This window comes from Oncorhynchus clarkii, chromosome 10 (assembly GCF_045791955.1).
Source record: "Oncorhynchus clarkii lewisi isolate Uvic-CL-2024 chromosome 10, UVic_Ocla_1.0, whole genome shotgun sequence".
NCBI classification, from domain to species: domain Eukaryota; kingdom Metazoa; phylum Chordata; class Actinopteri; order Salmoniformes; family Salmonidae; genus Oncorhynchus; species Oncorhynchus clarkii.
Genome location: NC_092156.1, coordinates 1,289,501 through 1,302,028, shown reverse-complemented (window position 1 = coordinate 1,302,028; position 12,528 = coordinate 1,289,501). Strand labels below are relative to the sequence as shown.

The window sequence follows — 12,528 nt, the reverse complement described above, 5'->3', positions numbered from 1 at the left end:
GGTAGCCTAGTGGTTAGAGCAGGTAGCCTAGTGGTTAGAGGCAGGTAGCCTAGTGGTTAGAGGCAGGTAGCCTAGTGGTTAGAGTAGGTAGCCTAGTGGTTAGAGTAGGTAGCCTAGTGGTTAGAGTAGGTAGCCTAGTGGTTAGAGACAGGTAGTCTAGTGGTTAGAGCAGGTAGCCTAGTGGTTAGAGGCAGGTAGTCTAGTGGTTAGAGGTAGGTAGTGTAGTGGTTAGAGGTAGGTAGCCTAGTGGTTAGAGCAGGTAGCCAGGTGGTTAGTGGCAGGTAGCCTAGTGGTTAGAGGCAGGTAGCCTAGTGGTTAGAGGTAGGTAGTCTAGTGGTTAGAGGTAGGTAGTCTAGTGGTTAGAGGTAGGTAGCCTAGTGGTTAGAGGCAGGTAGCCTAGTGGTTAGAGGCAGGTAGCCTAGTGGTTAGAGGCAGGTAGTCTAGTGGTTAGAGGTAGGTAGTCTAGTGGTTAGAGTAGGTAGCCTAATGGTTAGAGACAGGTAGCCTAGTGGTTAGAGTAGGTAGCCTAGTGGTTAGAGGCAGGTAGCCTAGTGGTTAGAGACAGGTAGCCTAGTGGTTAGAGTAGGTAGCCTAATGGTTAGAGTAGGTAGCATAGTGGTTAGAACAGCGTAGCCTAGTGGTTAGAGCAACATAGCCTAGTGGTTAGGGAAGGTAGCCTAGTGGTTAGAGGCATGTAGCCTAGTGGTTAGAGTGTTGGACTAGTATTCAAAAGGTTGCAAGATCTAATCCCCGAGCTGACAAGGTAAAAATCTGTTGTTCTGCCCCTGAACAAGGCAGTTAACCCACTGTTCCTAGACCAGTTAATCCACTGTTCCTAGACCAGTTAATCCACTGTTCCTAGACCAGTTAACCCACTGTTCCTAGACCAGTTAACCCACTGTTCCTAGACCAGTTAACCCACTGTTCCTAGACCGTCATTATAAATAAGACTTAGTTAAATGAAGGTTAAATAAAATGCCCTTGTGATGTCCTAGCAGCCATGTGAATGAGTGCCAGCTAGCTAACGACCGGAGCATTAAGCTAGCCAAGACCAACAACACAAACAAACAGACTATATACAGTGGGGAGAACAAGTATTTGATATACTGCTGATTTTGCAGGTTTTCCTACTTACAAAGCATGTAGACGTCTGTAATTTTTTTTATCAGAGGTACACTTCAACTGTGAGAGACGGAATCTAAAACTCAAATCCAGAAAATCACATTGTATGATTTTTAAGTAATTCATTTGCATTTTATTGACATAAGTATTTGACATAAGTATTTGATCATCTACCAACCAGTAAGAATTCCGGCTCTCACAGACCTGTTCGTTTTTCTTTAAGAAGCCCTCCTGTTCTCCACTCATTACCTGTATTAACTGCACTTGTTTGAACTCGTTACCTGTATAAAAGACACCTGTCCACACACTCAATCAAACAGACTCCAACCTCTCCACAATGGCCAAGACCAGAGAGCTGTGTAAGGACATCAGAGACAAAATTGTAGACCTGCACAAGGCTGGGATGGGCTACAGGACAATAGGCAAGCAGCTTGGTAAGAAGGCAACAACTGTAGGCGCAATTATTAGAAAATGGAAGAAGTTCAAGATGACGGTCAATCACCCTCGGTCTGGGGCTCCATGCAAGATCTCACCTCGTGGGGCATCAATGATCATGAGGAAGGTGAGGGATCAGCCCAGAACTACACGTCAGGACCACATTCTCAAAGAAAACCATTAGTAAAACACTATGCCGTCATGGATTAAAATCCTGCAGCGCACGCAAGGTCCCCCTGCTCAAGCCAGCGCATGTCCAGGCACGTCTGAAGTTTGTCAATGACCATCTGGATGATCCAGAGGAGGAATGGGACAAGGTCATATGGTCTGATGAGACAAAAATAGAGCTTTTTGGTCTAAACTTCACTCGCCGTATTTGGAGGAAGAAGAAGGATGAGTACAACCCCAAGAACACCATCCCAACCGTGAAGCATGGAGGTGGAAACATTCTTTGGGGATGCTTTTCTGCAAAGGGGACAGGATGACTGCACCGTATTGAGGGGAGGATGGAGGGGGCCATGTATAGCGAGATCTTGGCCAACAACCTCCTTCCTTCAGTAAGAGCATTGAAGATGGGTTGTGGCTGGGTCTTCCAGCATGACAACAACCCGAAACACACAGCCAGGGCAACTAAGGAGTGGCTCCGTAAGAAGCATCTCAAGGTCCTGGAGTGGCCTGGCCAGTCTCCAGACCTGAACCCAATAGAAAATCTTTGGAGGGAGCTGAAAGTCTGTATTGCCCAGCGACAGTCCCAAAACCTGAAGGATCTGGAGAAGGTCTGTATGGAGGAGTGGGCCAAAATCCCTGCTGCAGTGTGTGCAAACCTGGTCAAGAACTACAGGAAACTTATGATCTCTGTAATTACAAACAAAGGTTTCTGTACCAAATATTAAGTTCTGCTTTTCTGATGTATCAAATACTTATGTCATGCAATAAAATGCTAATTAATTACTTAAAAATCATATAATGTGATTTTCTAGAATTTTGTTTTAGATTCCGTCTCTCACAGTTGAAGTGTACCTATGATAAAAATTACAGACCTCTACATGCTTTGTAAGTAGGAAAAGCTGCAATATCGGCAGTGTATCAAATACTTGTTCTCCCCACTGTAGCTACAAATAGTGAGTGGAGTTACTAACAGCCTATACTAAACAAGTTAAATGTCTCTGATTAAATGTTTTCCACACACATACCTTCGTGTGTCTTGCTTGGACACCGTCTCCCACACCGAATAGACTCTTCTCACAGGCTCTATATATCCCTACGTGGGATTAGGTAGGGATATTTTACCTTGTTTGACCTGAACAACACAATATATTTTTGGCATGTTTTGTTATTTCTGTATGACAGAAAATCGACAACAAAGTAGGCTCTTTTACACAATATTTGTTTTCTCCAATTTGTGGGCTAGGTTGAGGAGAATTTCTTATTTTAAGGTGAATATCGACTCGAATATCGACTACATCTCTTGTTTCTGACGCACTGACCTCTGCATAATCTTTGTATTTTACCTCCGACCCCTTAAGGTGCCCCTGTTGCCGTTCATCCCAGTGGTCAGCATGTTTGTCAACGTCTACCTAATGATGCAACTGGACAGAGGCACGTGGATACGCTTCGCTGTCTGGATGGCTATAGGTAAGAAACTATTTTCTATAACAATGTCATCTCTATAGAGATATCCTCTTCCAAGACATTATCAGAATATTATCAACTCCTCTATAGAGATATACCGCTGCTGGCTTGGCTCTGAAGCTAAGCAGGGTTGGTCCTGGTCAGTCCCTGGATGGGAGACCAGATGCTGCTGGCTTGGCTCTGAAGCTAAGCAGGGTTGGTCCTGGTCAGTCCCTGGATGGGAGACCAGATGCTGCTGGCTTGGCTCTGAAGCTAAGCAGGATTGGTCCTGGTCAGTCCCTGGATGGGAGACCAGATGCTGCTGGCTTGGCTCTGAAGCTAAGCAGGGTTGGTCCTGGTCAGTCCCTGGATGGGAGACCAGATGCTGCTGGCTTGGCTCTGAAGCTAAGCAGGGTTGGTCCTGGTCAGTCCCTGGATGGGAGACCAGATGCTGCTGGCTTGGCTCTGAAGCTAAGCAGGGTTGGTCCTGGTCAGTCCCTGGATGGGAGACCAGATGCTGCTGGCTTGGCTCTGAAGCTAAGCAGGGTTGGTCCTGGTCAGTCCCTGGATGGGAGACCAGATGCTGCTGGCTTGGCTCTGAAGCTAAGCAGGGTTGGTCCTGGTCAGTCCCTGGATGGGAGACCAGATGCTGCTGGCTTGGCTCTGAAGCTAAGCAGGATTGGTCCTGGTCAGTCCCTGGATGGGAGACCAGATGCTGCTGGCTTGGCTCTGAAGCTAAGCAGGGTTGGTCCTGGTCAGTCCCTGGATGGGAGACCAGATGCTGCTGGCTTGGCTCTGAAGCTAAGCAGGGTTGGTCCTGGTCAGTCCCTGGATGGGAGACCAGATGCTGCTGGCTTGGCTCTGAAGCTAAGCAGGGTTGGTCCTGGTCAGTCCCTGGATGGGAGACCAGATGCTGCTGGCTTGGCTCTGAAGCTAAGCAGGGTTGGTCCTGGTCAGTCCCTGGATGGGAGACCAGATGCTGCTGGCTTGGCTCTGAAGCTAAGCAGGGTTGGTCCTGGTCAGTCCCTGGATGGGAGACCAGATGCTGCTGGCTTGGCTCTGAAGCTAAGCAGGGTTGGTCCTGGTCAGTCCCTGGATGGGAGACCAGATGCTGCTGGCTTGGCTCTGAAGCTAAGCAGGGTTGGTCCTGGTCAGTCCCTGGATGGGAGACCAGATGCTGCTGGAAGTGGTTTTGGAGACACTCTGTCCTCTGGTCTAAAAACATATCCCAATGGGTTAAATCAAAAATAAAATAAATATATCCTCTTCCAAGACATTCCATTATTAACCCCTCTGTTTATTGCAGGGTTTGTGATCTACTTTGGCTACGGGATCCACCACAGTGCTGAGGCGGCTCTGGACCGCTCCTGTCCTGGGTCTGATGTAGAGCTGAACGGCTACATAGCCAGCCACTCACACAACATGGAGCCCATGTCTCCTGAGAAAGAGGCGTTTCTACATAATGGTCTGGAGGCCCGGGGAGAGGAGGACCAAGACCTGTAGAGTGCTAGGACCCAGCTGACAACTGCCACAGCCTGCCCTGACCACCCTACATACCACACCTTATCACGCCCCTTTGGAACTTTTGTCTGTCTGGAACCTTTATCAAACAGGATAGAACCCTCTTGGAATGAACCGTCTCATTTTGGGATGTACCATGCCGTTTTTTAACAGAGTCTTGGATTTAGACTTTAGTCTAACATCTCACAGTGGCGTATGCACATGTAGCTTCTCGCAGGTGTTTCTGGGTAGGGGAAATACAATTATAATGCAGAAAATAAAGGAAGAGAGAAAAATAAGGAAGAGAGGATAGACTGCTGTTTGCTCCTGAGGGCGTATTGTGAGCTACTACAGACAGGAGAACCATATCAACCCAGGGAAACCTAGAGAAACTGAGCAGACATCTTGGATCTTGTCCTCCTCCATTTTAGGGAGAGTGTGGGTTGATGTGGGGTAGTGTAGTGTTGCTGTTGAGGACTGGGTTTGATTGGACCCACTGGTTGAATCAACGTTGTTTCCAAATCATTTCAATTAAGTTACGTTGAACTAACGCTGAATAGACGTTGAATTGACGTCTGTGTACAGTGAGGATACTCAACTAGCTGGCACACGGTTCTCTCACAGCTCAGGAAGGACTATCTGTTGGTTAACATCCTAATGGATTAGTTAGGGTTAAGGTTGTGCATTAGGGTTGTGCATTAAGGCTGTCACTACAGAGATGTCAGAAAACATCACCGGGTCACTCAGATGACTTTTGTAACTGAGTGACTTAGATGTAGCCATGAAAACTCTGTCGGGTAATCTTCAAGATAATCATACTGTTTGATGCGGCAAATCTATACTCTCAACATTTTCAGATGATTGTCAACCTGTCTAGAAGGGTAAACACCAGACATGGTGTTAAATAATGAATAACTAGTATAACGTAGACTTTAGCGTAGACTTTACCGTGAAATGATTACTTACAAGCCCTTAACCAACAATGTAGTTCAAGAAAGAGTTCAGGAAATATTTACTAAATATACTTAATGTGAAAAAATTAAATATCAAAAAGTAACACAAGAAAATGACAAAACATTAATGAGGCTATATACAGGTGATACCGAGTCAATTTGGGTGGGGGGGGTGGGGGGGGGTACCGGTACCGAGTCAATGTGCAGAGGGCACAGGTTTCTCAAAGTAATTTGTAAAGTGGCTATGCATAGACAACAGCGAAAAGTAGCAGCATAAAAACAAAGCGGGTGTCAATGTTAATGGTCCGGTGGCCATTTGACTAGAGTCTTCTACAATGTTTGGGGCCTTCCTCTGACAACACCTAGTATATAGGTCCTGGATGTCAGGAAGCTCTCGAGTGGCGCAGCGGTCTAAGGCACTGCATCTCAATGCTAGAGATGTTACTACAGACACTGGTTCAATTCCAGGCTGTATCACAACCGGTTGTGATTGGGAGTCCCATAGGGTTGCGCACAATTGGCCCAGCGTCATCCGGGTTAGGGTTTGGCTGGGGTAGGCCATCATTGTAAATAAGAATTTGTTCTTAACTGACTTGCCTAGTTAAATACTTTTTTCTTTTTTTTAAAGCTTGGACCCAGTGATATACTGGGCCGTACACACTACCCTCTGTAGCGCCTTCCGAGCAGTTTCCATACCAGGCGGTGATGCAACCAGTGCTCTCGATGGTGCGGCTGTATAACTTAATGAGGATCTGGGGACCCATTCAGTCTCCTGAGTAAATATGGTCACCAAGGAACTTGAATCTCTCTACCTCTCATCCACTTCAGCCCAGTCGATGTTAATGGAGGCCTGTTCAGCCCTCCTTTTCCTATAGTCCACGATCAGATCCTTCATCGTTCTCACATTGAGGGAAAGGTTGTTGTCCTGGCACCACACTGCCAGCTCTCTGACCTCCTCCCTATAGGCTGTTTCATCATTGTCGGTGATCAGGCCTACCACTGTTGTATCGTCAGCAAACTCAATAATGTTACTTTTGTTACTGTTACTTTTGTCCAGGTAGGAAAGGGCAGTGTGGAGTACGATTGAGATTGTGTCATCTGTGGATCTGTTGGGGCGGTATGCATATTGGGTGGGTCTAGTGCTTCCGGCATGATGGTGTTGATGTGAGCCATGACCAGCCTTTCAAAGACCTTCATGTCTACAGACGTGAGTGCTACAGGGCGGTAATAATTTAGGCAGGTTACCTTCGCTATTCTTGGGCACAGGGACTATGTTGGTCTGCTTGAAACATGTAGGTATTACAGACTTGGTTAGAGAGATGTTGAAAATGTCAGTCAAGACACTTGCCAGTTGGTCGGTGCATGCTTTGAGTACACGTCCTTGTAATCCGTCTGGCCCCGCGGCCTCGAGTCTTCTTGGGTATGACGCTACAAGCTCGGCACAACTGTATTTGGGTTGTTTCTCCCATTCTTGTCTGCAGATCCTCTCAAGCTCTGTCAGGTTGGATGGGGAGCGTCGCTGCACAGCTATTTTCAGATCTCTCCATATATGTTAGAAAGGGTTCAAGTCCGGGCTCTGGCCAGGCCACTCAATGACATTCAGAGACTTGTCCCGAAGCCACTCCTGCATTGTCTTGGCTGTGTGCTTAGGGTTGTTGTCCTGTTGGAAGGTGAACCTTCGTCCCAGTCTGAGGTCCTGAGCACTCTGGAGCAGGTTTACATCAAGGATCTCTTTGTACTTTGCTCAGTTCCTTCTTTCCCTTGATCCTGACTAGTCTCCCAGACCTTGCCGCTGAAAAAACATCCCCAGAGGATGATGCTGCCACCACCATGATTCACCATAGGGATGGTGCCAGGTTTCATCCAGACGTGACACTTGGCATTCAGGCCAAATAGTTCAACCTGGGTTTCATCAAACCAGATCAGACTCTCATGGTCTGAGAGTCTTTAGGTGCCTTTTGAAAGCAAGCTGAAAGAAAGCTGTCATGGGCCTTTTACGTAACAAAATGTGGAAAAAGTAATGGGCCCTGAATACTTTGCAAACGTTTGTTGGATACCCCTTCAAATGAGTGGATTCAGCTATTTCAGGCACACCCATTGCTGAGAGGTGTTTAAAATTGAGCACACAGCCATGCAATGTCCTTAGACAAACAATATCAGTACAATGGCCTTACTGAAGAGCTCACTTGCCTTCAATGTGTCACTGTCATAGGATGCCACCTTTCCAATAAGTCAGTTCATCAAATTTCCTCCCTGGTAGAGCTGCCCCGGTCAACTGTAAGTGCTGTTATTGTGAAGTGGAAACGTCTAAGAGCAACAGCTTCTCAGCCATTAAAATAGTCTGTCTTAGTTGCAACAATCACTACCGAGTTCCAAACTGCCTCTGGAAGCAACGTCAGCACAAGAACTGTTTATCGGGCGCTTCATAATATGGGTCTCCATGGCCGAGCAGCCGCACACAAGCCTAAGTTCGCCGCCATTGGACTCTGGAGCAGTGGAAAAGTGTTCTCTGAAATGACGAATCACGCTGTCCGCAGACAAATCTGGGTTTGGTGGATGCCATGAGATTGATACCTGCCTGAAAGCATAGTGCCAACTGTAAAGTTTGGTGAAGGAGGAATAATGGTCTGGGGTTGTTTTTCATGGTTCGGGCTAGGCCTTTTTGTTCCAGTGAAGGGAAAACTTAACGATGCAGCATTGAATGACATTCTAGGTGATTCTGTGCTTCCAACTTTGTGGCAACAGTTTGGGGAAGGCCCTTTCCTGTTTCAGCATGACAATGCTGCACAACGCGAGATCCAGTTAGAGCAGACAAACTCCAAGTCAATGGCCGTGATTTTGGAAGTTTGACGAACAGATGTCCACATACTTAAGTCAATGTGTTATTAATTTAGATATAGGGAATGGATAAATGTTTTAAATACTGTTTTCTAGAGGCGAGAATATGAATAGCAGAGATACTTTATATACCTGTATACCTGTTGTAATATGCTCAATACATTTTCTGCATGTAACATATTGTTCATATTTCTTGCAGTAAATTATTTGTAAATTACCAAAAATGTGCTTTTAAATGTTTTTTTGCCAAAGTGCATGGGTTTGTGTGTCCGATCCTGCTACACTGAATGTTTTCAATGTTTTTTTTGCCAAAGTGCATGGGTTTGTGTGTCCGATCCTGCTACACTGAATGTTTTCAATGTTTTTTTTGCCAAAGTGTATGGGTTTGTGTGTCTGAATGTTTTGGGCGTAGAGCTAATGTATTTGACATACCATAAAACTTCAATTAAACGCTGTCTCAGAAAGTTGACTGTCCCTTTTAATAGCCGGGCAAAGACACACATTTCAGCAAATAAACACCTGTTTCAAATAAATTAATTGTTCACGATGTTATCGTTAATTACTATTAATTATTTACAAGGTTTAAAGTTTGTTTTGTTACATAAAATAATTCAGTAATGACTCGAAAAAATGACGTCAATCATCCGTTTTATCGCCAGTAAGAAACTGCCGTCGACTGATAACAGCTGAGAACCGACAGCATAAAAAGTCAACTTTGGGAGCACAAACACCCAGAAATCGGCCGAAAATGCACAGTCAAAGAGGTTAAATATTTCCCTTGACAGAATAGTCAATGTCACTTTTTTATTGAGGCATATTAAGAGAAAATAAATTTGACACAGTGTGAAAATGATAACAATAAATGTTTTAAAAATGCAGGAAGTGAATTAAACAATTAACTTAATAAGAGGTAACATTAAGAAAAAAGATGCTCAAATAGAAGCCTGTCTTTAATAAGAAGCAGCTGTTGTGTTCAGTTATGTAAGCAAAAAAAAATGCCTCTGGATGTTAAAGTTTTACAATATGTTAACTTAGGGCTCGATTCAATCAGATCCGCTTCAGCTGAAATCCACAAAGTTGATGTTTCGATGGTTGTCTCTGGTGTAGAGAGGAGTAGTAGGCAGGAGGCATTCGCAGGTTTAGAGCTACAGAATTTATTTAACCACCATTGAACAAAGCTGGACGAAACCCAAACGATGTTGTTCTAAAAAAATATGTCTTCATAAACAAAAAAGCACAGGGCGATTAATAATTATTAAGGAAATAGTAAGAGAGATTCCTCTCCGGAAAACAAGCAACATTTACAACGACCGACAAAGACAAATGACAGAGGGAGTACGTATACAGTGATAGAGTGGGGATTGGAACCAGGTGTGTAATGATGACGAGACAAGTTCGGGATTGATGACTGAAGGGTGCTTGCCAGCAACAGGTTGGGCAGCAGCTAGAAGGCTGGCGACGCCGAACACCTGAGCTGGACGCGAGGGGGAGCCAAAGAGAAGGCTGTTGTAACAATGGTGCAAGAGGTGGAACTGTGTTAGAGCTGTCAAATCTACAACAGCTCCTGGTATTAGAACTAAAGCAGACGTTGACATTGGTCGAATTAAGAGAAATCCAATCTACTCCTCCATTAGGATGATAGATATAATCTACTCCTCCATTAGGATGACAAATGTCATCTCCAGGATGACAGATGAAATCTACAGGATGACAGATGTAATCTACAGGATGACAGATGTAATCTACAGGATGACAGATGTAATCTACAGGATGACAGATGTAATCTACTCCTCCATTAGGATGATATATGTAATCTACAGGATGATAGATGTAATCTACTCCTCCATTAGGATGATAGATGTAATATACAGGATGATAGATGTAATCTACTCCTCCATTAGGATGATAGATGTAATCTACAGGATGATAGATGTAATCTACTCCTCCATTAGGATGATAGATGTAATCTACTCCTCCATTAGGATGATAGATGTAATCTACAGGATGATAGATGTAATCTACTCCTCCATTAGGATGATAGATGTAATCTACTCCTCCATTAGGATGATAGATGTAATCTACAGGATGATAGATGTAATCTACTCCTCCATTAGGATGATAGATGTAATCTACTCCTCTATTAGAATGATAGATGTAATCTACTCCTCCATTAGGATGATATATGTAATCTACAGGATTACATTACATGACAGCTTCATTCTGACAGGGAGAGGAACACACCTGAGGTAACAGCTCCATTCTGACAGGGGGAGGAACACACCTGAGGCAACAGCTCCATTCTGACAGGGGGAGGAACACACCTGAGGTAACAGCTCCATTCTGACAGGGGGAGGAAAACACCTGAGGTAACAGCTCCATTCTGACAGGGAGAGGAACACACCTGAGGTAACAGCTCCATTCTGACAGGGAGAGGAACACACCTGAGGTAACAGCTCCATTCTGACAGGGAGAGGAACACCTGAGGTAACAGCTCCATTCTGACAGGGGGAGAAAAAACCCTGAGGTAACAGCTCCATTCTGACAGGGAGAGGAACACACCTGAGGTAACAGCTCCATTCTGACAGGGGGAGGAACACACCTGAGGTAACAGCTCCATTCTGACAGGGGGGGGGACACACCTGAGGTAACAGCTCCATTCTGACAGGGGGAGAAAAAACCCTGAGGTAACAGCTCCATTCTGACAGGGGAAGGAACACACCTGAGGTAACAGCTCCATTCTGACAGGGGGAGAAAAACACCTGAGGTAACAGCTCCATTCTGACAGGGAGAGGAACACACTTGAGGTAACAGCTCCATTCTGACAGGGGGAGGAACACACCTGAGGCAACAGCTCCATTCTGACAGGGGGAGGAACACACCTGAGGTAACAGCTCCATTCTGACAGGGGGAGGAAAACACCTGAGGTAACAGCTCCATTCTGACAGGGAGAGGAACACACCTGAGGTAACAGCTCCATTCTGACAGGGAGAGGAACACACCTGAGGTAACAGCTCCATTCTGACAGGGAGAGGAACACACCTGAGGTAACAGCTCCATTCTGAAAGGGGGAGAAAAACCCCTGAGGTAACAGCTCCATTCTGACAGGGAGAGGAACACACCTGAGGTAACAGCTCCATTCTGACAGGGGGAGGAACACACCTGAGGTAACAGCTCCATTCTGACAGGGGGAGGGACACACCTGAGGTAACAGCTCCATTCTGACAAGGGGAGGAACACACCTGAGGTAACAGCTCCATTCTGACAGGGGGAGGGACACACCTGAGGTAACAGCTCCATTCTGACAGGAGGAGGAACACACCTGAGGTAACAGCTCCATTCTGACAGGGAGAGGTACACCCCTGAGGTAACAGCTCCATTCTGACAGGGGGAGGAACACACCTGAGGTAACAGCTCCATTCTGACAGGGGGAGGAACACACCTGAGGTAACAGCTCCATTCTGACAGGGGGAGGAACACACCTGAGGTAACAGCTCCATTCTGACAGGGGGAGGAACACACCTGAGGTAATAGCTCCATTCTGACGAGGGAGAGGAATAGTGTAGAATAGTCTTAATATCTCATTATAATCCCATATAGTGTAGAATAGTCTTAATCTCCCATTATAATCCCCTATAGTGTAGAATAGTCTTAATCTCTCATTATAATCCCCTATAGTGTAGAATAGTCTTAATCTCTCATTATAATCCCCTATAGTGTAGAATAGTCTTAATCTCTCATTATAATCCCCTATAGTGTAGAATAGTCCTAATCTCTCATTATATATCCCCTATAGTGTAGAATAGTCTTAATCTCTAATTATATATCCCCTATAGTGTAGAATAGTCTTAATCTCTCATTATATATCCCCTATTGTGTAGAATAGTCTTAATCTCTCATTATAATCCCCTATAGTGTAGAATAGTCTTAATCTCCCATTATAATCCCCTATAGTGTAGAATAGTCTTAATCTCTCATTATAATCCCCTATAGTGTAGAATAGTCTTAATCTCTCATTATAATCCCCTATAGTGTAGAATAGTCTTAATATCTCATTATAATCCCCTATAGT

General features: G+C 45.1%; 1 protein-coding gene across 3 annotated transcripts in view; it reads left to right on the top strand.

Annotated features, from left to right (window-relative positions):
- Positions 1–9,678, top strand: part of LOC139417911 (high affinity cationic amino acid transporter 1-like) — a 100,413-nt gene extending 90,735 nt beyond the window's left edge. For 2 of the 3 annotated variants that reach the window (XM_071166896.1, XM_071166899.1), the window contains 2 exons: positions 3,084–3,192; positions 4,475–9,678. In XM_071166896.1, the coding sequence (XP_071022997.1) occupies positions 3,084–3,192; positions 4,475–4,671 (306 nt within the window). In that variant the 3' untranslated portion in view covers positions 4,672–9,678. The remainder of the gene's footprint in view (positions 1–3,083; positions 3,193–4,474) is intronic. The other variant, XM_071166897.1, reaches the window with a different exon arrangement.
- The last annotated feature ends 2,850 nt before the right edge of the window (positions 9,679–12,528 follow it).